Genomic DNA, 24,780 nt, shown 5'->3' with positions numbered 1-24,780 from the left:
GAGGGCCTGTCGACCAGGGAGGATGTGCTCAGGTGGAGACTTGGGGAGTTCTCAAAAACCGGGTTTGTTGTTTCTTGTTCCAACTGCGGCGGTGCGTTACGAGTGAGTTAGCATTGACTTGACCACCGTTTTTCGAAGCAGCCACACCCGACATACAAACTACATAGGCGACGACTCGCTTCTCCACTTACTTGACCTCACTAGCCTCCACCAGAACAGCCTAAACCCTATTCACTAATAATAAATCCCTGCAGCTGGCCGAGCGCATTTCGTCAAATCCCATGTTCACGATGACCACACTATGGGGGGGCAGTAGTGCCTCCCCCAAAAAGAGGCTGGAGGCGTCGTTCCTCGACGGGAACAACGGCCACAAGGGCAATAATATCATTCATACAAGTCTCGGATAATACTTTCAAGCTGTTCTCTCTCTCTCTCTCTCTCTCTCTCTCTCTCTCTCTCTCTCACACACACGTCTCTCTCTCTCTCTCTCTCTCTCTCTCACACACACACACACACACACAACTCCCGATAATACCAGGCTGAAAGAGCCTTTGGGAGCGATTGTTTGCTCAAGCCGAACTGACATCAGCGTCTCCATCCGCCTACAGCTATCACCCTGGCATGTGCTGGGATGGACCCTTGTCAAACTGCATATGAACCACACTCCCGCCTCCCCTTCCCCTTCTCATTCGTGATTGTCTCCCTCACCAGCCTCGATCGCCCATTTCAATGCTGGCCTGGGTTTCCCTGCAACCTCTTGTCCATCTCCTCGTCTCCGTACTTTCTATTCGATGGAGGTGGCATCTGTGCCACACACTCCTGCCCCATGCAGAGAGCAGCAACCGCTCTGACGCAATGGGATGGACCGAACAAGTCAGGGTCAGCCACAGTTCAGTCCAAAAAATCGTCCTTTGTGTCGTCATCGAGAGGTACGAGGGGTGCGATACTGATGGGAAAAGACCCTGAGGACGCGTTAGTTGGCCGACTTATTCACAAAAGGTGTTTCGGATAGCAGCATTTGACATTGTTTAGGGAGTATCGAAATCGGTCTCGATGGACCCAGGTGTGACCTCCTGGGGCGGCCTTCGGTCAGATGGTTAAGACTGCAGCTGCACTGCATGTGTAGCTGCTCTGCTGGTACCTAACCAAGTCTCACTCAATACTTCCTGTGTCCCATCATGACAGAATGCAGAATGCACAATTTCGGAACAGCGTACCCATGGTGTACCCAGTCAGTCTATCATGCTTTTCGATCATCGATCGATGTGTTTGGGGCGGGTTGGGGTCACCAGCCACAGCATTGCCTCGAGAGCGATGGCAGAGATGGCAGCCGATTTGCGAGGATAAACTTCTGGCACGGCCTGGGGTCTCGCGATCGGCAGCACGCTTTGGCCCCAAACAAACTCCAAGGACGGTGGCCAAGTTTTTTGCGTGGCCCTCCCCACACGCAGGTGGCGTCAAGCGTTGAGATTGGTGACATCTTGACATCTTGACATGCTTGACCCTGGCTCCGACATCAAGTGACATCACAAACCCTCGAAGGGTCTTTGTTCCTGTGCGAAGCTGCAACTGTGGCTACTTGGCCGTCCTCTTCACCTGGTCATATTACATATTTTCTTGGATGCCGATCAAAGCAAATCCTCTTCCCGCCAGTGGGAAGCCGATGTCACAGTATGATCGATGCTGGAGCCTTGTCGGCAGCCACCTACGTTTTAAGGAGAGGGCGACTCCTGTAAGTATGGGGGGTTCGGGTTCTCTTCTTCCGTCAGCCTGATGATGATGTTGTTGATGTCTACGAGCTATCTATGTATCTACATGTGAATCTTCGGTATGGAATATTTTTTTGACTCCCGCCAGCGAGAGCCTAGCTAGCCCCAATCATGGGCTTGGAGTGGGCAGGTTGAAAAAAAACGTGGGCTGCCCACAGCCGCCCCCCCTCCCCCCCCCAAAAACGTGGGTTGCGCCACAGCAAGCTTGGGAGCGCGCAGCTGGGAAAGAATTAAGCATGCTCCTCCCACTAACACCGGAACCTAGCCGGAGCCCGCTCAGCGCGAAAGGCTGGCACGTTTACCTGTTGTCATCAGTATTATTTGCGTAAAGTACCCTCCCCATTGGCCCTAATAGTGATCCTGACGTCCCCTATCATTCCTGGTTTCATTCCCTTGTCCGGGCCCGACCTCTATGTCTGGTCTGCTCTTCACGTTGATTTCTTATTTCTTTTTGTGTACAGGTGTCCGTGCAGCCAGCAGATGTGTTTGTTCGCCAGAGGGATCGAACAAGTCCTCTAAGGAAGGGAATAAATCATACTGGGTCGATAATTAATAAGTCATGACATGATGGCAGAACGTGGCCTCTCCTGTTGGATAACAGACGACAAGACGCTGCTGTGGTCGATGAAGACAGGGATGGTCTGAACCACACCCCAGGAGTCCTCACACACTCGAGGAAGCTCACGTCCACCACGAGGCAGAGAAGTTGGACGATAAGTGCGAAGAAGGGGAATTGGTCTTTTACTAGATCCACAAGTCATAGAGGAAGCGAGTGAGTGAGTGAATGGATGGAGCCGGCGTCGGCTTGGAAGGCTGAAGGGCGTAGAGGCAGGTCGCATCCAAATCGGGAATGTGAGCGACCGACCAACGTCTCCAAGGGGGGAGGGAGACCACTCAACATGACCAGAATTGATTGATTCTCGTCTGGTACATGGCTCCTCTCTTAGGGCGCTGGATCAAGAGTTCGTAGAGTAGAATGCATAGGGGAATCGACTGTCTATATAAAGCCACCCTCCTCACCTACCTACCTACCTACTGATGTCCGTCTTTGAGCTTTATAAGCATGACCTACGCCCCCAATGATAAATACCCTAAGCACGCCCGAGGACAAAGGGGGCCCAATCTGGCCCCCAGCGACCGGTTAGACCTGCCTCTCAGCCAGGCACTTGTTCCAGATAATCTTTAGTGACCCTGATGGTCCTTTCTTGCTGCCTACAGTAACATTTCTTGTGATGGCACTCTTCTTTCCATTCCTGCCAACAACGATGCCTGGAATTATTGGCTTCGGACAGCTCTATGGTACCTGTCTTATCCTTCTATGTGGAGTACGGCTCTGAATGCTTAGACGCGGCATATAAGGCCCAGAAGACAGACCTGAATACATATGCCCAAAATAACAGTTTGAATGCCTCAAGGAGCGAGATTGGACGCTACGACAAAACGTAAGCTATCTCTAACGATGTATTTGTTACTCCTGGCCATGCACCCACTGCCTTTGACAATGCGCCGAAAGTCTCGAATGCAAACCAGCAAATCTAATCATGGATGAACAGGAAAGGGGGAGCGTTGAAACCCTCCAACCCACTCAGCTACTGCAGCCCGTCCGAGACTTACACTGCTGTCATATCTAACATCAAAGGGAGAAGGAAAGAAGCTCGTAATAGCTCTCAAACTGGGCTGCAGTGCCTTACATCATTGTATGAAGAGTTATTGTTATCTAGCTAATGCTATCTGAGTGACTGAAGGACTGAAGGTCATCAGTGCAGTGCACTAGCTTATTCGAGGTTAGTGTAGTAGGTCATGCACCCATGGTCACATAACAACTGCTGTAAGTCGAAAACTTACCGAACACCGACCGAACCTGGTAATTCTTCTAATAGCAAGTTTCAACTGTTCACCATCCATTTTAATTCAGACTCGTCGTTTTCTTTCCTCTTCAATTCTCCTTTCCTCTCAAGTTCCATGTGATGCTGGTCAACACCGTCTTGTCCAAATCATTGCTGTTTCCGTAGCTCGTCAATGGAGAGGGTGACAATCAAATCTTCCCCGAGCTTCAATTCCACCCCAGTTTGGGTGGAGAATACGACTGTCTTTTCGTTCTTCGCTTGTGCAGCTAGACACCTTTTCCTCGCTTCCAAGGAACCAAAATCTTGAGCGCACGCCTCTCTTCCGACAAATGTAGTGAGATATACCCTTTTGCCGTGAGTGTGACCTCCTCTGCATCCCAAAGCTCTTTGAATTCGAACCCACATCGGGCAGCATTTCGGCGGCGATTAGCTGCAGCGAATTTCTGCGACTCCAGCAACCCTTTGGAAATGCTGTTATTGATTTTTGGTCCGAAGAGCTCTGGCCACTGACTGCCCTTCATCCAGCATTTTGAAAACATCCTCCTGCAGCGTCATACTAGCCCAGTTCAGAAAGGCAGAATCATGTTCAAGCACTGTGAGGTTCTGTTGAGGTTGGTTTCCATTTTCACGTACTCGTGCACTTCTTTAAGTGGAGCACTGTCTGGTATACCCTTTTGAAATTTGGCTCCTGTCTCGGTGAAGGATCTCTCGTCGTGCGGGAGTCCTAACAGCCACATCATGAAGTTCAGGCCAGCGTCCAATCGTAGAGAGTATTGTGCAGTTGCATTCGGGTTGAACATTGATGCCACCGGGTGGTCGACAAAGGCTGTTATGCGCCGCACACTCTGGTCTTCGAAAAGGATTTCGAAGCCGATTGAAGTGTTACCACTGAGTTTGACATTGAGAACTTTAGCTAAATGCTTTCTGCCTTCTTGATAATGCTTCTTTGCACAACGGCCGCCCACAACCAGGAAAGGGAGTGGCAAGATCTCTAGAAGACGGTGAGACATTTGGTTGTGCATCTGGAGCTTTTCTTTCGTCCAACGTGAGGCAGGACAGGTCGATTTGCGTCCTCGCGCACTCCCCTCCCCTCTCCAATGCCAATCGTATGCAAAGACGACGTCCGGGCCCAAGCCTTTTTTGGAAAGCAGTTGAATGGTCTGGCTGCCCTTGTCCCAGAACTCGGTAACGCCACCTTCTCTGGATTGACAGTGTAGTATTAGTCCAAGGTCGCAATCCGGATTGCCCGCAGGCTGTCCAATCCCATGCGCGTCTTCTTTGGTGGAGCCTGCCTCTTGTGTACGGAAGTATTCGATTTCATTGGTCAGAAGTTGTTGCAAATTCGTTGTAACACCATGCGTGTCTTGTGGAGAAAACTAATGAACGAATCCAGCTCTTTCTCATGAAGCTTAGAGACCACTTCCATGGCGAATCGTAGTGCGAGATCTGATCCCTGGAGACTTGTCTCTTCCGAGAGAACTTCCGAGCCCACGGCATTTTCAAGGACTGAATTGGATCGCTGGTCAGGATTGAAATTGTTCGACGGACGGATTTGTTTTGCGTCAGCTGTCGAAGACTTGTATCACTTACTTTTTCGAGGTGTCGCCTCATCGGCCTCAATGGTGGAGTCATGAGAAGCACTTGGGCTTCCATCAGATTCCGGAGTTCTCTGTTGTCTCTGTTCTATCTTCGAAGCGCGGAAGGTGCAAAGATTTTCATACACAAGACCCACGATATCGCGGCTGTTTTCGGGCATAAGGCATTCAGGCGGAGGTACGACAGGTAGAGAGGTCTGCATGATGTCAACTGCACATAGAGGAGAGCGGTCGTAAGGATAACGAAAATGGGAATGGAAGAGTTGCTGGCGTAGAGCCACACCATGAGCGCAACGTAGGCGAAATATTCAGACTGAATAGTGACACATTGTAGGCAGTGCTGCCAGAGCTCCAGACGAGACCTTTGTTGATATTTGGCAGTGAATACACCACTTCACTGAGGAAACGGCAACGTTGATTTATCCCGGTTTTCATGGCGTATTTGAGGGTACTGAGTGCACTGGACGACGCCTCATTAGTTTTAACCCGATGCCAAGACATTGTGGTGAGATGGGAATTGAAGAGTAACGATGGTGCCATGGTATTTGTGGGATGGAGGATGTCCCTATGTACTTTGTATACACGGTATACGAGAAATGTCTACCTAGTAATGGACACTGCCGATGGATGCCTGGTACGGAGTAGTGGTGAGTAATTCAATATACTCTATGAGCTGATTTCTAAGCATATCCTACTTCTTCGATATTACCATTAGGGCGACAGTTGAGTTTCAGTGTAAGAAAAGTGAATTTAATACAGGATTCACGTGGCGGTGAATCGATCCGAATACAGAGCAAAGAGAAAAAAAAGATTGCGGCCACTGTGGATCGAACACAGGACCTTGAGATATACTGAACCGAAGTTATCTTCAGTCTCACGCTCTCCCAGCTGTTGGTGAGTTAGCAGATTATAATTTGATTGCAGAACGAAGCAATTTACCTGAGCTATAGCCGCACCACATTTGTTGGTAGGAGTTCAGCTATAATCATATATAAATAGCAATATCATCATATTACTCACGTGACTTTCGGGCGCAGGAAAGTTGCCCGCGGGGTGTTGTATTGTTCTGCATCGCCACCATAATCACCACCTATGACTTTTGATGCGCTTTGCCCCTATAGCTGCGGCCTTCTATTAGTGCTAACGTAATTAACCCCCAAGGCCGCGCAAAGGGTCCTGAACGAGCTCACGAGTACGAATAGGATCCGCAAATATATATTGAATTAAGTCCCTTGGAAACAGAGCGTTCAATCCGCAAGTTTCTACAGTATTTAAGGTGGGATTGATCAGAATAGGCGCATAGTAAGCGAACCCGACAAGTGACTATGCTAAGTCGAATTGATAGGAGGCATCCAATCTGCCTACTTTTGACCTTCCGGGACCAGAGAGCGAGGGAGCCTATTCTGGCTCCTTTCACCTAACTACCACAGTACATATGATATATACACATGTCCTCAGTGCCCCGATCCGACTCCGCGATTTGAAGCATTTCATTGGCGGAACGACAACGCGAGATGATTGTTCGTATGTACAATACGGAGCACCAAACCAAAGAGAAAGAAGACGGCCTGGGAGTCGGGACAGATATAAACATGCTCCTATTGTTGAATACTTCTCTTGCGTATAGCGTGCTGAGTTGATGATCGTAGCATTATTCATTCAGTAGTTACCGCCAGTCTCTAGTTCAAAGCGCTCGAAAGGCCATATTCTTCTGCCAGCATTGTGCAGTTTGGACAATTAACCAACCCCTCATTTCTCCATCCGCGACAAGCTCAATATCCCACATGTCAGTACCCCCGTCTCGCAAATCGGCCTGGGATGACTGGACCTTCCGGCACTAACGAAGCCGCCGTGGATCCGGAAGAAGTCGAGGTCGGCAGCGGCACGAAGCTCTCCGTATGGGTGGCACTTGGGTTGCCCTTGGTTCCTCCTTGTGTCCCGTTTACGTGCATTGTGCCCGTGGCGATGTCCAAGCCGTTGATGGCGCGCGAGAAGAAGCCCAGCGCGGCAATTGGCTGGTAGTAGGGAACCTCATGGCCGGATTCGTAAATGCGGGTGAAGGAGAAGTTGCCGTACTCGCGCGTCTCGCCATACTCGACGCCATTGACCACGAAGGGTACATATCCCGAAGCCTTGAACTCAGCGGCGTGAGGCCACTTGGCGGCCAGTGACACGGCCTGTCCGCCATACCAGTTGCAGATGTAATCGGCATCTCCATAGACAAGAGTCACGCGGACAGAGGACGAATTCAGGAGCTCCTCGAGATCGTCGATGAAGTTAAAGTAGATGAAGTCGCCCGTCTGCTGGAATGCGTAATAGACCTCATCGTTGGCATCCGAGGTGTAGTTCGTATCAACACCCAGGGCTTGTTGTGTCGAGGCCAAGTTGAGGTAGTCGATGAAGTAGGTGGGCGGGGTAGGGTCGTCGTACGGGTGGCGAATATCATAGACGCCACGGCCTCCATAGTAGTAGTACGGCGACTCAACGTTATCACGGCACATGTCCTCGGCTTCGGTGCACACGGCTTGACCGGTGAGGGTGGAAGTGTCGGCAATGGCGCACAGGGAGATCTGGTCCAGGCAGCCGTCGTTCATGTAGCAGGCAAAGGTCATATAGTCATACACGGTGTCGTTCACTGCTTTGATCCCGTAAGTGTTGTTGTTGGCGAAAATCGGATAGTACGGCGCTTGAACATATTCGTCCACGATCCCATTCATGATGCCCAGGTTCACAAACTCAAAGTATTTGCCGGTTTGGGTGCCGTTGGCGATGGCTTGGTTTTGTTGATAGAAGTAGTTGAAGAAGGCAGGGCCATAATGTCCTATCCTGGTTTGTCAGATGGATTTTCCTTGTGATGTAATTGATCATCCATTACCTCCGTAAGACTCGGTCCACAGGTTGAACTTGGTTGATTGGACCTTTGAATCAAGCTGGGGCAGCGCCGAGTAGAATCCTTGGAGCACCTCCCAGGCAGCGATCGCGGCAAGATCAGTGGTATCTGCAACAGTCATGAGCACGTGCGTATGCTCCAATTTCTGGTGGACTCACCAATGGCAGTCGCATTGATGATGGGGTATCGGCCGGTCACGTTGGCCTCTGATGGAGGGACGAACTGTCCGAAGTTGGGGTCGAGCGAACCGGGGCCCTACATTCCACACGTCAGTTTCCATCTCTTGTAGTGATCGCGCCTCCGTGCCGTTACCTTTGAGCCGTATGAAAAACCCACACCCAGTGGCTGGCTGAGGAAGATCATGTTCGAAGCCTCATTCCAGGCGTGCGGGTTGAGCTGCGTGGTCAAATTTTCCGTGACATTACACGGGCCAAGCTCTGTAATAAGACGTGGTCAGCCAGACTCGGGAGTGGTTCAAGGTGAAAAACACCCTCACCTTGAAACATTCCAATCAAGGAATCACTTCCAGGCCCTCCGTTGAGCCAAAGCGTGATTGGATCGTTGGCGGGGTCATTTCGAGACTCAAAGAACCAGAAGAAGCTATGGACATCCGGAGCAAGGTTGATAAAGCCTGCGTACGAGTTGACGCCTGGGGTCGTCTCACAGACGCCCTCTTTGCCCGGTTCCTTGTAGGTGATGTTAAGGCCATTTGGGGTGATGATGGTCTGGACGCCAGTGGGCTCTGCTGGTAGTTGTCGAGGCAAGACCTGAAGCTTTGGCCCAGGAGCCCTTCTGTTGTGAACAGTAGGTCCTTTGACTGCCGAAACGCCGACGGCGAGCGCGCCGACGAGGGAGAGCTTTGCAACGTGCATTGTGAGACGTACTCAAGTCACCAGGCAGAGAAGGATTGGAAATGGGGAGCGAGAGGAAGTGAAGAATTCTCTTGAATTTGGGTCTCAAACAAAGCAGCTGCGGTGTAACTCTGCAACCACCTGAGAGCCACGGAGAGCTGCGCACGGGAAAGAGAGGTAGGATGCGTCAGACGAGAAGTCGCGCGACATGATTAAGTAGAAGATGACTTTCCTACCTTGGATCACGATCTGGGTGGTATCTGCACGAACTCCACGCTCGTCATGAGTACCATTCATTCTAGTGTCCTCATTAGCTCGACCACGGCCTGGATCGATGGCTCAGTTATCGATCGAGGTATGATCTCCTCGAATGAGGTTTGCAGTAATGCATTGACCAGCAACAGGGTGAGCATATTCGATGACGATGGGCAGGACAAGAAGTAGTATTCAGACAGGGATCTTAGCTATAGCCACCCTTGACCAGTGGAGCCCCGGGTTCGGTAAGAGAAGCTTGAGCTCCCAGCGGTCCAGTCATGGGATCCGGCCCCCCCGGGCAAGTGCCCATTTGCATATAATTCCTAGTCCACACGAGGCAGGTGCAGAAGGGGAATTGTGACGGCAAGTGCATGAATAGAAGCTTCTTTTCCCAGTCAATGGCGAAATTGTGCCAGGTTGCGATAAGATTGGCGCCTCGTCGGAGGATTCAGCTTGATCAGGATAGTTCGTCGATCCTCAGCCTGTGACTTGGTGTTTGTGGCCAGCGAGCCAGGTACGACGAGGAAAGTAGCCAGTGGTGTCAGTGTGGCTTCATGCAGGCAATCTTCGCCGCCAAAGCTTCAACACATCCGACCCCAATCACAGGCTCACACCCCGCCTTGGTTGTTTGTCCACCAATTTCCAGAAACAATTGGAAGAACACCACGGCGCTGCCGAACGGCGTCTCACCCAATAGGCAGCTTCTGGCAACGCGTCTGCCCGAGGATGCGGTCTTGGTAGACGTCTTGTGTGATGGTGCAAACAGCAAGCAACAAGCAATGGTGTGGCAAGATTTCTGTTGCAACGGATAGTGACGGACATCGGAGGGCCGGAGAGCTATGTATGTGCGAGGAGGCTGGTCGTGTGCAGCTCATTGACCACCAGAAAACCCGTTGATGTGTGGAGTGTGATTCGAGCGTATTTGCGGTAGATGGCCGGCTGGCTGCGGAAGAGGCCGAACTCGAAGGATGCTGCAAGACGAGTTGCCTTATCTCTATTGCCACTGGTCATATTTTCAAGGTGACATTGCAGGGTAGAGTTGACCGGTCCACCGCCGATCAACAGGCGGGGTTGAATCCTGTGAGCTCGAAGTGGGGGGACTGAGGGCCAGAATGGCTGCTCATGTCTGCACAGAGAGTACAAGAGGCCACCAGAGGCTGACAGGACAATCCGGTCTGCTTTTTGGATGAGGAGATTGTGACAAAGGAGGGAAGGGCAAAGGCAAAAAGTGAGAGAGTGTGAGATAGATGTTGAGAGAAATGAAAAAGTGCAGTGAAGACGCGTCACGTGGCCCGCCACCAACGAGCTGCCAAGTCGCAAGCCACAACTGCATCTTCTACGCTGTGAAGCTCTGGCAATATCAACGCCATCTCCAGCCTCGTATTGTTATTATCATCTTGCGAATATCGGTTCCAAGCAACGGCTCGATTTGGACTCAGAAAAGAGAGCAAGGCTCAAAGGTAAAAGTTCATTGTATATCATTTTACTCGTCTCAATACCTCAGGCTTCGCCTTGAAGAGCCAACCCTAGTACAAGCTCATCGGCCGTGTCAAGTTCCTGTTCTGCGTAACCACATTGCTCTCGCTGCTCATCAACCTCTTCGATCGTCTCCAATGGGAACTCTCCCGAGTTAGGCGTGTTGTTGTCCGCGTCAAATCCCTGCAACCATTGCATGTTCAAATCCAGACCATCCTCCACGGTCGAAAATAAATCCGTGCCCCCTTCCAGGTCAACGAGAGTTTCAAAATCAGCGTGCGGGTGCTCCTCCGGCCCACAGTTGATCCCCACGTGGTGTTTGGCATTCCCTTCTGATGCTGTGATCACGGTTTCTTCCGCAGTTTGACAGCTGAAGCTCATATCCGACTCTGGTGGAGTGTAAGCGGCAATGAGATTTCGCTCTTCCGGCGCCAGCGTCGAGTTCATGAGCAGCAAGCTTGCGGTTTGCATAGCCTCCGGAGGGGGTGTGAGCAACAACGGTCCGGGCGGGAATTTCTTCTTGTCCATCCCAGTCAAACCGGGCGAGAATGGTGTCTTCATTCCAGTGGCCGTGGCAGCATAGACCTGAGCATTGGTCTTGCGAACAGCGGCGTCGAGGAATGAAAAGGCAAAATCCGCAGAAGCATACATCTCCCGCAGTCTCTGCAGGGCCTGCATGCAGAACTGGAACTTGCGAATGCTCGCCTGTCGCGTGTTGGAGTCGCTTGATTTGATATCCAGGAGGTGAATGATGATGGCCGGAAGCAGGCACGTAACTCCGGTATTGGGGAGGTATCGGATCAAATCATGCGCAAACAGTTCTTTGTACATTTCGGTGATATCATTGGCAGCCTCGCGGACCTTCCTCCGGGACAGTTCTCGCAGTTCCGGGGCGACAACGACGTTGGGTGCTGATGGGAGGATTTGTGGTCGGTGCAATGCACTGATCGCCGTAAGGTAGATTCCGGTCAGTAGAGCTCGGTGTAGATTGATCACCTCTCCATCGTTGGTGCTTGTCCGCTCGCGAGAATCAGGCGCGAAATAATGGAGCTCATGGGGAAGGTCTTTGTGCCACTGATCGAGCGCACGATCACACCGAATCACGTCACAGGGGTCTGCCGCCGATTTCTTCGGGACGAGTCTCATCGTGGTCTCCTGGGTGGCTCCAATCTTGTGGCCGAGTGTCGAGTACTGGACGGCGAGGACTTGGGTGATGCGGACACAAAGGTCGGCGAGACCGATACACATTTTGGCCAGGGTGACGCGCTTTGACGTGTCTCGCACGGCAGGACAGCCCCCGAGCATCCTACTGAGCTCGGCCGGAAGGGCCTCAGTCTCGAAATCGGACACCTCGAGCATCGGAACGTCAAAATCTCCACTGTTGATCCGCATCGGGCGCCGCATTCCGATAGCGATCAGGCGGTCTCGCATGTAGCAAGACCACCAGATGCGCTTCCAGAGACGACGTTGTTGCAAGCTCATAAGCGAAGCGTTGGACGTGTCACAGTTGAGACCAATGGTCCGAGCAACCGAAATGGCCACGCCCAACCAGTGCCACACGTCCTTTGGGTCGTCAGGATTCTCGTACCAGTAGGTCATCAGCAAGACAGCCTGCACGACCGTCACTCGGTCGACTTCGTAATCGAAATCATACAGGAGCTTGACTCGTTGGAAGAAGGATTTCCTGGCTGCCTTGCGGGTCATATATCCCTGTGCGATGAGATATCGCATATCGATGTATGCAGTTGCCGCGAACATGATGGCCTGGAAGAGCAAGAGGCTCACCGTATTGGTGGGCTGGTTCTTTTCGACGGTCGTCAAAAAGTCGCGCAGGTCGATGATGGGCAGGAAAGGATGCACGTATTGAACGTAGCACCGGAGCAGCTCGTTGCGGAAGCCCGTCTCCGGGATCAAGAACGCCCCCTTTTTCTGCAGGTACTCCAGATCTTCGGTCATGATCCTGGGAGAAATGGGCTGCATGTAGGGTGGAAGGACGATGTTCAGCCGGCTCGAGTGCTGAAGGAAATACGACATTGCCGGAGAGAGGAGTGGTGGAGAGAGCTGGTTGCTGCCAGCGGTCGACAATCGTCGAAACCGTTCCTCCTGACTGAGGCGGTGACCTTGTGTCTGGTCTGAGAGAGGCCGTGTCATGAGCAGGGGTTCGACAAATCCAGAGCAAGGAGCAGACTCACAAAGCATATGGGGCTTGTGGTGAACCATCTCGTCCTCCAAGCCGTGCTGGGGATGAATTGGCTCTGCCGTAGGCAAAGAAGGGACAAAGTTGTTGAGCTCGTCAATGTCATCGAAGATGGGAAACTGAGGAATTTCCTTCTCCTCTTCTACAGAATTGCAGGGCGATTGGTGGAACAGCTCGCCCTCGGCGTAGGATTTCCTCCGGCGTTTTCCTTCGGTGACTACGCACTCGACCTCGTCGAGCCGGCAATTCGTGCATGGGATTCCACTTTCGACCACGTCACAACGCACTTTCCTGCCACGGCAACAGTGGCAGGCTTTGGAAGCCCTCCGCTTGACCGTCCTCCCACCAGTGGGAAGTCCGGCGGCGGAGGACTTCCTCTTGGGTTGGGTATGGGTGGTTGTCGCCATGATGACAAGCAGGGACGGTCGAGGTGAGGGTGGACAAGAGAGCACAGGAGGTCTTTGGGGCGGGCTGGTTTCAGAGCGCTGGGGAGGGCACTGCAGCGATTTCAGAGAGGACAGAGAAGAAAAAGAGGACAAAGGGTCGGGCGAGAGAAAAGATAGCGAGGGGCAACGAGTACATAGGAGGGTCCTAGGAACTGATATGGGGAAATCTCAACGGATCCGACATGACCCTAGGTCCACCAGACTGGGCTCCAATAACGGGGCAATAATAGACTGAGTCAATTGAACCCTCAAAGCCAATGTCCGCACCCCTACCCCGGACTACCCCGGTTCGATGGCAGCAAGTGTTCTGACGATCAGCGATTGGACCAGCAAGCGATCTCGACCGCCCCCCCGGTCGAGGCCTTGGGGTAACTTGGTCGACTTGGCTAGTTACGCCTGCCGTGGGCACTGGGCCCTGGGCCCCGAGTCCTGGAAGACCAAGGGCGAGAGGTGGCTTTGACGAGAGGCGGCTGGAGGTTGCCGCTGGTGAGAAGATTTTCTCCGTAGCGTCTAGGTCCATAGGCTAGGTGATCCAGACTTGTCGAGCACAATCCTTCGCTAAACCACACGTGGAGAGCAGAGCAGGAATTTCCCCACTGGCGAGAGAGCCCAGCTCGGACGAAAAGGGTTGGCAGATTCAAAGAAGCGTGGGCCAGAGAGGAGCACGAGGAGCTAGGGAGGGCCCCGTCTGATGGTTAGAGGTCCGATTCTCATCCGTGCCGATTTATCCTGGCCAGGACCGTTACAAGAGACTTACATAGTATGGGCGGATTTGTGCCGGTGGAATATGCAGGTTCGGCTATTTCCAACTGGTTATGTCCTCGAGTTGCCGATGCACAATCCTGGCCGAGTCGATGGCATCGACGGCCAGTTCGAGACAGTCAGGGCGCCAAGGGGGGGAAGGCCTTAGACGAGGGATCAGAACCAGTCAGGGCGTCTGATAGAGAAAATTTTCTATCGTGGTTGGAGAGCTGTGGAGTATGTAGTAGGCTGTGGTGCCCCGGGGGGCGAGAGGAGAGAGGGAGGGGGGTTATTGTGGGTGAGCATGAGGACAAGGCAAAAGGCGTGAGGCCGGTTCTCGAGATGCACTAGCGTGTAGAGGCAGTCCCGAGAAATGGTCTCGAGAAGCAACTAGGCAATAGTTGTCTCGAAGGTTGACCAACATGGGGCTGGCGTGGACCACTGAGACGGCGAGATGGGAAACGAATTCCATGGCGATACGAAGGTTTAAAGTCAGGTGAGCGGGATTGAGTTGGTGTTTTGACTCGGTGGCGGGAAGGGGGAGATTGTGTGGTGAACAGTGAGGAGTGAGGAGAAGCGGGGGAGGAGCGGGACACACAAGGGGGAGAAGAGAACAAGTCAGGAAGGCATGACTCGGATCATTCTGACTTCTGACTGACTCTCCTCGATTACGTCGGCCATCATTCTCCGGCTGGCACGGCGTTCCTTTGAGTCGCTCCTGGCGAGTCACGCTCCACTTGGCGCCATTATGCCTACGGAAACTCGTGATGGGCACATGATGAGACGATCGTCTCTTCACAAAACAAATGCTGGGCTCCAACTCTAATGGATAATGTGTTCGTAGGCACGCAGTAGTGCCCACTCACCCACCCGCCAGCTGAGAGAGAGCCTGCCTCTCCTCCCTTTGTGAGACACTTTCAGGGACACCATCGACGACAGCAGCTGGTCGATCTCCGGTATAGTATTGCTCGTCGACTGGCATCGTGTGCTGATCGACGCTGCCCCCCTGATAGGAGAATCTTTCTGGCGAAGCAATGATGGGCATCGACATGTCCTGGGCTGGCTGTGGGTATGTACACATACAGTACCTCGCACGGGAAACCACACCGTCATTCTGTCAGCGTTTGGTTAGTAGTACGAGGGTAGTCCCTCCATCGCCAACAACGGAATGACGGCGGATATGGCGTGACATGTCCCAACTCTGGACTTCCACGAACTCCAGGCCATGAGAGCTCTGCAGCTTTCTGAAGGATTATCGGATTGTCTATCGTCTCTTCACATGTCAAGTGGTCCCGATGATTTGCTGCAGGTGCAGTGAGGTAGTGATGGCTCTTTTGGATCGAGGATGTCGAAGCTGCAGGCGTCCCTGCTCCTCTCAACAACGATTCCATTTCCTTCGTAGCAGGCAGGCCGAAAGGATATTCTCGTTAAATTTCGGAATGTACAGGTCCATCAATAGACTGGCCACCTGGACATTGCCGTCGACGCTCTTCGTGCTCGCTTCACAAGACGTGGCTTCTGCAAAGTTGACCCTGTGGACACAATCCAGCTTGGACGCACCCTAGGGTCTTGCATCTCGGCTGCCAGTAACGAGGACGTTGTGGATTAGTGGGAGAGCCACGCACACACAAACCTTGCTTCTAGGAAAACCCCCCGACAATGCACGAGGATACACGCGGGGTTCTTATCAAGTAGAGCTTTCGAACTGAAGACATTTGCCATCTGTCCGAGAGATGCTATTGAGCTGATCCCTTCGCTTTGAACATTTCTATCCTTTACCCCAACACCTTCCCCTGTCTTGCTCCATCCCTCCCCTCACCGGCGTTCATTCACCGGCCACACCTTTGGAGACTTCCGGTGGAACATGAAGCGAAAGACGACATATCGACATCTTCCTTGCATACGTGATCTGTTCTGTTGCTCCGACGAGACAGATCGCACGAGGCTTGGGGAACCCTGCACAAAACGAAAAGTTTATCGAAGCTGCCACTCAGTGGGGAATCCCCCCGGAACCGGTGTTCTGGAACCACCCTCTCGTGGTTGTGAGACACACGTGAAGGTGGTGTGTGCGAGCCTGGACATTGGTAGATTGCTATAAGTCTTGGAAGAGATGACAACAAGCAAGAGATGATTCAATTGACCTACGTGCAGATGGATGAAGAGAGTGAAGATGGCCAGATGGTTGTTATCGACCTCTGTGTGGGTTGGCATAGACAGCCTCGCCGCCTCCAGTCTCAGCCTTGCGATGACGTAGCGTAGTGCCGCCGCGTAACCGGTGACTCTCCGAACACATCGATCATTGCACAGTGACACTCTAGAAACCACTATTCTCAACATGTAAACTTCATCTCATGGATGCTGAGTCGTCAGAGGGTTCTGCCAAGCCCTTAGAGTCATCCAGGACAGACCTCAATGCCCAGGAGAGTAAGAAGGCGGCGGTGCTAATTCAGGTCGGAATCTCGTCCTCGCTTGTCCCGATGGCCAAAGGTTGACCTCGTCCCCCAGAAAACTTACAGAGGACATCGTACGCGCCGTCAACTGAACGGCTTTGGTCTGGATGCCTCGACTCGGTGGTATGAGGTCAGGCGTGACACATTGGTCGTGCTGCGGCCCTGACTGAGACAAGTGTAACAGGCAGTACGGGATGCTCAATTCAAAGCGCACACATCGCCCCAACCTCCCGCCTCTTCCCTGGACGACGCAAACCCGAACGAGAGCACTAAATCTCCTGCGAGGCTGAAATGGAGTCGAGCGGCGGAAGTTGCACGCAGGGCTGGCGCCGACGATCGATCTCCGTCTATCTCTGACTTCTCCTCAGATGACAATATCGAGAATGTGGAGGGCTCACCCAGTGGTATGACCCAAGAAGACAGGGAAAAGATGGAAGCAGCAAGGATAAGGCGAGCCGAGGCCACCGCCATGAGGAAGAAGACTGCCAAGATGATGGACTTGCAATATTTCCTGGAGATGGTTGACCACAAACATCGCTACGGGAGTAACTTGCGCAAGTGAGTGCAGGCTCCCAACCGAACCAATGGATCCATGTGTTCGAATGGTCGAGCGTTGTCGATACCGGCTGACAATGATACACTAGATACCATGCTTATTGGAAAACACAAGACACCGATCAGAACTTCTTTTACTGGCTGGACCAAGGGGGTGGAAAGGATCTGGACCTCCCAGAGTGTAGCCGAGCGCGGCTGGACAAGGAGCAAGTGCGATACCTGTCACGCGAAGAACGCCTGAACTATCTCGTCAAGGTCAACGAAAATGGCTTGCTTATCTGGGCCAAGAATGGCGAACTTGTTTGGACCAAGGACGAGCTCTTCAAAGACAGCGTCAACGGAATAGTCCCCATAGATGACTCTGCGCCAAAATGGAAGTACAACGTACCACCCCCAGGAGCGAGTGAATCTGACAGCAGCTCATCGGACGAGTCAGAGGATGAAGATGACAACACGGTGGGCGATGAAGGAGAAAGATATGTCAACGAAGAAGTATGTCTTGCCCTCGATCCCGCTGTCTGGTAAAAGGCCACTGACCAGAAACAGTTCCATCGAGCCAGAGGAGTGTCCAAGATCAAACATGTCAGTGCGGCAGTATTGTTCAACCACATGATCAGAACGAGCTTGAAGAAAGGGCACAAGTGGATATTTGTGTGTGATACCTCATTTCGATTGTACATCGGATACAAACAGTCAGGGGCATTCCAACATTCGTCATTCCTGTACGGCGGGCGGATCCTATCGGCAGGGTTGATTAAGGTGAAGCACGGTCAACTGAGACGGTTATCGCCCTTGAGCGGACACTATCGGCCACCAGCCGCAAATTTTCGAGCCTTTGTGCACAGTCTTCGGGATGAAGGTGTCGACATGTCACGCGTGTCGATATCCCGCAGCTATGCGGTGTTGGTTGGTCTGGAAACTTACACCAAAACCCGCAAGCGCGTCAAAGCTGCCGGTGAGACCGTCGTGCACGAGAAGGACAAGTTACTCAATCCAGAGAAGGTCAAGATGGAGGAAGAGGCGAAGCGAGACAAATCCCAGAGCGCGGAGAAGGAAAGGCAATACCTGGAACAGCAACGCGAGGCTCAGGAACGGGAAGCCCGCGAGCGACGCAAGGCGAAGCGAAGCGTGACGGGGATGGTTTCCAGTGCATTTGGCAAACTCAAGCTACGGAAGGACAGTAGCGACGACGCTCCGGCGGCCGGGGAACAGGTCAAACGAATCTTGGGGACGGGGCCGGAGGATGGCGTGCCTCCGCCAGAAGGCCGTCGCTGATGCAGGCATCAGCATATGGTCAACTATCACAGGCAATTACCTGCTCGAAGTCTGATTGGAGAGTCAAGGAGGGCAGTTGTTCTCTCCTCTCTCTCACCCTCTCTCTCACCCTCTCTCTATCTTCCTGGCCCACGCTCGTCGAAGCAGTCATTTCTCAACCCTACCTTGCCGTGTCTTTCACGCCGTCGCCTGCCTCTTTGCGGCACCAAGAAGTCACAATGAGCATACCATGTGGCTTTTGAGTGACTACTACTTGTCCAGTAGGTTCGTCGTGTAAGTGCACACGAGGTAATAGAGGGCACGCTGCCATTGCTCCTTCCGGGCCGATGTTTTTCCGGGATCTCCACCTCAACCACCAATCAGCGTTGCCCATCCCCTTCCAGTCACATTAATTCTCCGAATCCGACGTATCGCTTTTCTCCACGCCTTCGTCCCCAGCCAATCACAGATAACGTCTCCAGCCACCCGACCAGGCATCAACATTTGCATTTGATCTTTCTGCCATTCAGTACTTCATCATGGCTTGCTGCTAATGATTCGAGATACCATATCCGGTACTGTGCAGTAGACCGGGGATATTGTGGCGATGGCGCTAAGATTTTCCCTGGCGACACAGGCACCGATCGTTCCAAATGTCTCGATCCCAATGCGAGACCCAGCAGGCGCAGAAATGTCTATATAAATGAGTTTATGGCTTCTCTGATCACCACAGCATTGATGGAAAGGTAGGCAGGGTCTCTTCTAGATCATCTTTGCCTTCTTCTCACCCCTCCCACTATGGCCAAGATCATCATCATCGGCGCCGGCATCTCAGGTCTCAGCACCTACCTTTTCCTGCGCAAGCACCTGGTTCTCTGCGACTCCTCAACTCCCTCTTCCCAAGCAGAGCAGCAACAATATGACATCAGAATCTACGAAGCCTACGACATCCATCAATCCCACTTCAACGCCTCCTTGGTGAATCCGGCCCTCGACGACGCCAACTTGCGGGAAGAATCACCGACCGTCGCACTCGCTGCAAGCGAGACAGACCCGATCTTCACCGCGCAGGCGATCGGGGCGGCAATCGGCATCGCGCGCAACGGATTGAACGTCCTCGCTCGCCTGGACAAGACCGGTGACCAGCAAAGCGGGGCTCATGGCGTGTCGTCGAGCAGCTTGATCGAGGAAATGGCTGTGTACGGCCATCCGATTGAGCGGTGGCAGCTCAGTACGGCAAGGGGCTTCACACTCGGCCAAGTCGATCTCGCTCGGCCGCGAGCTGCCGCCGCCGCCACGATGAAACCTTCTCTGAGCAAGCCCGGACAGTCCCCATCCCCGTCGTCTACGCTGCGAAATCCATGCCCATACCACGGGATCATGATCGCGCGGCAATCGTGCTGGGAGATCCTCCGCGACCGGGTCACGAGGGAGTCTCCGAGCGTGATCATGCGCAGAAAAGTCGTCGACGTAATCATCGGCGATGAAAGGACACGCAACGTCGTCAAGTTCGACGACGGCTCCCAAGAGGAAGCCGACCTAGTCATTGGTGCGGATGGAATAAGAAGTATTGTGCGGCGGGCTATGTTTCGCCAGCACGGGATTGATCATGCGACGACGACAACGACGACAACGACGACGACTGGTGGTGGTGGAGCAGCACAGACTCACCACGACGGCCAACCTCATAGCCCGACCAGAAAGGCACCACTCCCCTCGAGCTGGTTGCGGAGTATCCTCTCGTACCTCCCTAGCTCACTCTTCCCCTTCGGACACCCCAAAGCCATCCAGACGGACTACGTCTCACCACGCTACGAAGGCCTCGTCGGCGTGGGCGGCTTCGTGCCTTCGTCCGTGCTGCAAGCCACGGGGCACAAACCAGGCACCATGACGATCGTGTTCGGACCGAATGGGTTCTTCGGGTACGGGTACCTGACGTCGTCCCGACCATCACCCAAAGATGCCACAGCAGCGACGAAAGACACGGATACCGCTCCTGCGACAGCTCACGTCTTGCCAATCCCCGCCCCAGGACCGCTGGCCGGATGGTGGTCGACGTGTTCCAGCCCGAACCCATTTCCATACTCGACTCCCGCGGAGTCTCCATCGCCAGCTCCAGCGCCAGCTCCAGCTCCAGCTCCAGGAAGTATCCCACACACAGAGCCTGCGAGCACAGACCGCGGAAAGGCCGCTGAATTCAACAAACAACTCGCCCTGGCGGCACTGCTCCAGCGCCACCGGAACTGGCGCAACCCAGCGATCCAGGCGATTTTGGCGTGTGTAGAGAACGACACCAACACCAACACCGAGCATCAGCAGCAGCAACAACAACAGACTCAAAGCAGCCACCGCACAGATTCCAAGACCAACAACGAGAACAATAGCCTCCTCTTCCTCCTGCCCGGAAAGGCCCTGGACACGGCGTACCCGACCTGGACGACGCCGGAACTCCCGCACTGGACCCTGCGCGGCCGCGCCGTGCTGGTCGGCGACGCAGCACACGCGCTGCAGCCGTCGAGCGGGCAGGGGGCGAGCCAGGCGCTGGAGGACGCCGAGGCGCTGGCTGTGTTTCTGAGCCGGTCCTTAGCTGCCGCCGCGGGACATGGAGCCAACACCAACAGCAGCAGCAGCAACAGCACTACCGATACTGCTGGCACTCCATCTCCTTCTCCTTCTCCCGCCCTCCTGCACCGCGCCCTCACCCAGGCTCTGCGCGCCTACGAAACCCTCCGCATGCCGCGCGTCCATGCAATCCACGTGCGTGCGCAGCGCATGTCGCGCATGAAGGCCGACATGGGCCTGCTGGCCGAGTGGGCCATGTACCTCGCCATCTACGTGGGGACGTGGTTCGGTGGCGGCAACGGGAACGGCCCAGGCAGTGATGAGGATGGTGAGCGGTACTACGACGCCTTGTTCGGACATGATGGGTTGCTTCGTGGCGGCGAGGCGGAGGAGTAGTCGAAGCGGCCAGGTAAAGGGACAATTACAGTAGCCGTGACGTCTGGTAGTTCGCTGCAGGAAAGGAGAATAAAGCATGCTGCAGGGCTGCAGGCACAGGTCGCGGTACAGACTGTCAGAATGCATGTATTTCTATCACTCTCCATCCTCAATAGCAAGATAGTTTCGACATCGCAGGAGAACGAACTTCACCTACCGAACCTACCGCACGACAGCCTCCATTCAATGCAACCTAGGAATCGCAGTCTGAGAATTCTTGATTGTATGCCATGTGTACGAAGAGTCTCTGGCCGCCACCAGTTCGAGAACATGCATTCTAACCGCCATCTTGTCCTTAGACCTCCCATCTGTAGGATGCTTCAATCACCGTAAATGTCCCACACACCCTGGCCATTCTCATTCCACCCAGTTATGCCATATCTTTCTTACCCTGCTGCTTCCCAGTCGGTGGCAAACAGTCCAATCCTTTCAAACACATCATCTGGCTCAAAATCCCAATCCCAATTGGCCCACTCATCGTCACTCACAAGATCGTCGACCAGGTCGATCTCCGAGTCGTGTTCGCTGCCGGTGAATAATCTTTCTTCACGTCGACCTGAAATTGATTCATCGTCCGATTGTGAGTTGTTGCAGTGAACGCGAACAGAGGAGGATGAACTCAGAGTAGGCTCAGAGGCTAAAATCTCTTTGCTAAAGTTGGAGTTGCTCTCGTCAGGTCGACGTGCGAGATCACGTAGACTCAATTGGCCATCGTCAGCATAAAGGTCCAGCGTATTTAGTTTTTCCAGCCAATCTACCAGGTGGATAACACCCCATCTGTCCCTGACACGCTTCTTTTTGGCATCGATAATCGAGTTTGACAGAGGCCAGACAATAACTTGGTGCTGGTATAGACGCGCTGGAACTAGATCCATGCATGGTGGAAGCACGACGTTGGCTGCCGCGCCAGGCTGGGCTTCGTCAGTAACCCCTCCATCATCTTTGCGTTCTGAGGACAAATGAGTAGACAGCGCGTCACGATCCCTGCGGACTGCACGCATTGCTGCCTCCACCGTGTCAAAAGTAGATGGCGGAGTGTTGTCGATCAGATCGGGACCGGACGACAAGCCTTCCTCAGCTCGCTCCCAACTGTTGGCGGCTTGATTTCCTTCAGGCTGAACGGTATTGCTGGGGCTGCAGTAGGCCGACAAGCTTCGTTGAAGACAGACCGGGGTCGGTAGTGTAGGAAAGACCAAATCGTCTCCAGTGGATTTGACATTGCGAGGCATGTTGATCTTTGTATCGTGCGAGCTCGTTCGCATGAAAGAATCAGTGTACCACGGAGTCTCATGGCCATGGAGAGCGACGGCCGGGCTTCTGCCAACATCCGCAGCACACGAATACTCTTGGTTACGCCCACCCATTTCTGGGGAGCCGCGAGGATCATCTCCTGGCGAGGGGACAAAACGATGAGTTGAAGAATCATGACTCTCGTCCGAGATGTGGCTGGCTTCTGCTCTGTGCTTCGATGACGAAGCCGTGCAGATAGCAAATCCCAGGCTTCCATGACGTTGGAGATCCGTACGCTCATCCTGGGTTACACTATCCTCGACGGGGCGCCAGCTGGTAAAGTCAGGTTCTGGCTTTTGCTGTCCATGGATGTATTCAGAGAATGAAGAACTCCAGGCCAATGGAGGAGCATCAGAGGGACGAACGTAGTCGAATTGTGCGTTGTGATACAGCAGCGGACTTGGAATCCTGATATCATTGAGGTAGTTCGAGTGATAATCCGGCGGACGTCCATTCATCGAATCCTCCAGGCGACAGTCTGGGAATTGGACTCTGGGAGGCGCGGCGGCATGAATGGAGACAGAAAGCGGCGAAGGTAAGGCAGACCTAGTGAGGAAGTCCGTCTGAGGAGGGCACTGTGTTTCCTTTCTCTTGAAGACGACCTTCGCGGCCCTTGCTTCCGGAAACATTGCAGGGGAAAGGGTTTCAGATCTGTCAGCGGCAGAGAATTCGGACGGTGGGCATGGCTCCTCGAAGACTACGGTGGGATCGGTGGTTTCGCCCTCGGGGATCCAGTAAGGGTTCGCTGACATGAAGAATTAGCCAGGAGTCAGCATCTCAGAGGAAGCAGCTATACCATCACATCTGGTTTGAAGACCGACACGAATATCGGGATCGAGGTGGAATCCTCGGTCCTCACTTGTATAGTAGCAGTTGTTGAGATCCAATGAGTCCTGTTCACGAAGCTTTCTTCGCTTTGGGCCACGTCGACGGGGTGTCTTTGACGGTGGCATGTTTGGCTCAGAGCGGCGAGCCCGATGTCTTGCTCGACGAGCGGCCCGGCGGATGGTCGACTTCGCAGAAGAAGAAGAAGCTGTGGGTGCCATTAGGTGCGATGTGGGTAATGATAAGAGTAGGCTGCGTGATAGTTCTAGGGGCGTGTATGAGACGGAAAAAAGATGGGTTAGGGAGTGAGGAAGTATGAGTTGAGTTAGAGATGAGGGTGATAAATTGAAACAAAAGGCGAGATGCTCTCTTCCACCGCTCCTGCCTGTCAACGACAAGCGTCAAAACATGGTAAGACTGTGATATTTCGTTCCGGCAGCAGCGAGCGGAATCAGTAAGAGCATCAGATGGTTGAGACAGCATTAGAATCCAAGGAAATAGTCCGACTTCAGACCACGCTGCCGGGCTGCAATGGAGGTTCATGAGCCTTCCGTTTCACCTTCTCGACCAGGGTCTCGTCCTCGTGATGAACATTGAGGCCCATTTCTCGCTCATGCACTTTCTGCACCCTGCGCAATATCCAGAAATTATAGCACCCGAAAAGGAGCCCAGCAACCCCGACGCAAGATCCTGTCACGATAGCAGTGATCTTTGCCGTCACGCTCCACACGCCGTGCTGGGCTGTATAGACGTTGACGAGAGTTGTTAGCAAGCCGGCGACGGAGTTCATCGTAACTGGTCTATTATCAGCCGGTAAGCGTGTGCCCCTGTCACCGGGGGCGACGATCTCACAAAAAGATGCGGTTTATCAGCCAGACGTAGTTCTTGCGCCAGCGAAACCACAACCAAAGGCATCCTAGAGCTCCAATGGCACAGAAAGCCCCAGAAAGCCACAGCAGGCCAATATTGGCAATTGAATGCACGATTGCGTGGGCCACCTCGTTGTTGTCATTATCGTTGTCGGCGTCTTGGAACGCCTTTGACTGTTTGAAAGTGGTAAAGGTGCCGGGAACGACGAGAAAGCCAGCCAGGAGAATCCAGGTGAAAAGGCCAGCCAAGATGTTGTATAGACGGGGGATTTGATCTAGATGCAGCAGCATCTCCATATATCGTGTTTGGATAGAAGGTACACGGGCTAGGGCAGGTCTGGATGATAACGTGTCGGAGCGGGCGACAGCTGCAGGTTTGGTTGAATTCTTGCGTCCAAGGGAACTTGAACCTCTCATTTTGGTAGCCACCGATTCTGTTCGCGTAATTGCTACTGTATCACGCTGCCCTTGGC

The 24,780-nt window shown here is 53.3% G+C and overlaps 7 protein-coding genes across 7 annotated transcripts; 2 read left to right on the top strand and 5 right to left on the bottom strand.

The window, feature by feature from the left end:
* Nucleotides 1-4,182: 4,182 nt before the first annotated feature.
* Nucleotides 4,183-4,626, bottom strand: AYL99_05120 (hypothetical protein; the record flags this gene model as incomplete). The annotated part of the gene is made up of 1 exon (XM_018836632.1): nucleotides 4,183-4,626. One exon carries the CDS (start codon nucleotides 4,624-4,626, stop codon nucleotides 4,183-4,185), a length of 444 nt encoding a protein of 147 aa, XP_018693485.1.
* A 2,372-nt stretch (nucleotides 4,627-6,998) lies between these two features.
* Nucleotides 6,999-8,973, bottom strand: AYL99_05119 (hypothetical protein; the record flags this gene model as incomplete). Its single annotated transcript, XM_018836631.1, has 5 exons — nucleotides 6,999-8,032; nucleotides 8,087-8,209; nucleotides 8,260-8,356; nucleotides 8,414-8,538; nucleotides 8,598-8,973. The coding sequence occupies 5 exons, from the start codon at nucleotides 8,971-8,973 to the stop codon at nucleotides 6,999-7,001; spliced, it is 1,755 nt and encodes a 584-aa protein (XP_018693484.1).
* A 1,734-nt stretch (nucleotides 8,974-10,707) lies between these two features.
* On the bottom strand, nucleotides 10,708-13,287 carry AYL99_05118 (hypothetical protein; the record flags this gene model as incomplete). The annotated part of the gene is made up of 1 exon (XM_018836630.1): nucleotides 10,708-13,287. One exon carries the CDS (start codon nucleotides 13,285-13,287, stop codon nucleotides 10,708-10,710), a length of 2,580 nt encoding a protein of 859 aa, XP_018693483.1.
* A 3,131-nt stretch (nucleotides 13,288-16,418) lies between these two features.
* On the top strand, nucleotides 16,419-18,347 carry AYL99_05117 (hypothetical protein; the record flags this gene model as incomplete). Its single annotated transcript, XM_018836629.1, has 5 exons — nucleotides 16,419-16,517; nucleotides 16,573-16,647; nucleotides 16,702-17,075; nucleotides 17,162-17,564; nucleotides 17,619-18,347. The coding sequence occupies 5 exons, from the start codon at nucleotides 16,419-16,421 to the stop codon at nucleotides 18,345-18,347; spliced, it is 1,680 nt and encodes a 559-aa protein (XP_018693482.1).
* A 777-nt stretch (nucleotides 18,348-19,124) lies between these two features.
* On the top strand, nucleotides 19,125-21,284 carry AYL99_05116 (hypothetical protein; the record flags this gene model as incomplete). The annotated part of the gene is made up of 1 exon (XM_018836628.1): nucleotides 19,125-21,284. The coding sequence occupies one exon, from the start codon at nucleotides 19,125-19,127 to the stop codon at nucleotides 21,282-21,284; it is 2,160 nt and encodes a 719-aa protein (XP_018693481.1).
* A 425-nt stretch (nucleotides 21,285-21,709) lies between these two features.
* Nucleotides 21,710-23,566, bottom strand: AYL99_05115 (hypothetical protein; the record flags this gene model as incomplete). The annotated part of the gene is made up of 2 exons (XM_018836627.1): nucleotides 21,710-23,358; nucleotides 23,410-23,566. 2 exons carry the CDS (start codon nucleotides 23,564-23,566, stop codon nucleotides 21,710-21,712), a joined length of 1,806 nt encoding a protein of 601 aa, XP_018693480.1.
* A 380-nt stretch (nucleotides 23,567-23,946) lies between these two features.
* AYL99_05114 (hypothetical protein) lies at nucleotides 23,947-24,724 on the bottom strand (the record flags this gene model as incomplete). The annotated part of the gene is made up of 2 exons (XM_018836626.1): nucleotides 23,947-24,238; nucleotides 24,291-24,724. 2 exons carry the CDS (start codon nucleotides 24,722-24,724, stop codon nucleotides 23,947-23,949), a joined length of 726 nt encoding a protein of 241 aa, XP_018693479.1.
* Between the last annotated feature and the right edge of the window lie 56 nt (nucleotides 24,725-24,780).

Source organism: Fonsecaea erecta (genome assembly GCF_001651985.1).
Source record: "Fonsecaea erecta strain CBS 125763 chromosome Unknown Scaff4, whole genome shotgun sequence".
Taxonomy (NCBI): domain Eukaryota; kingdom Fungi; phylum Ascomycota; class Eurotiomycetes; order Chaetothyriales; family Herpotrichiellaceae; genus Fonsecaea; species Fonsecaea erecta.
The sequence above is the reverse complement of the archived record's forward strand: the minus strand, read 5'-3'. Positions and strand labels throughout refer to the sequence as shown.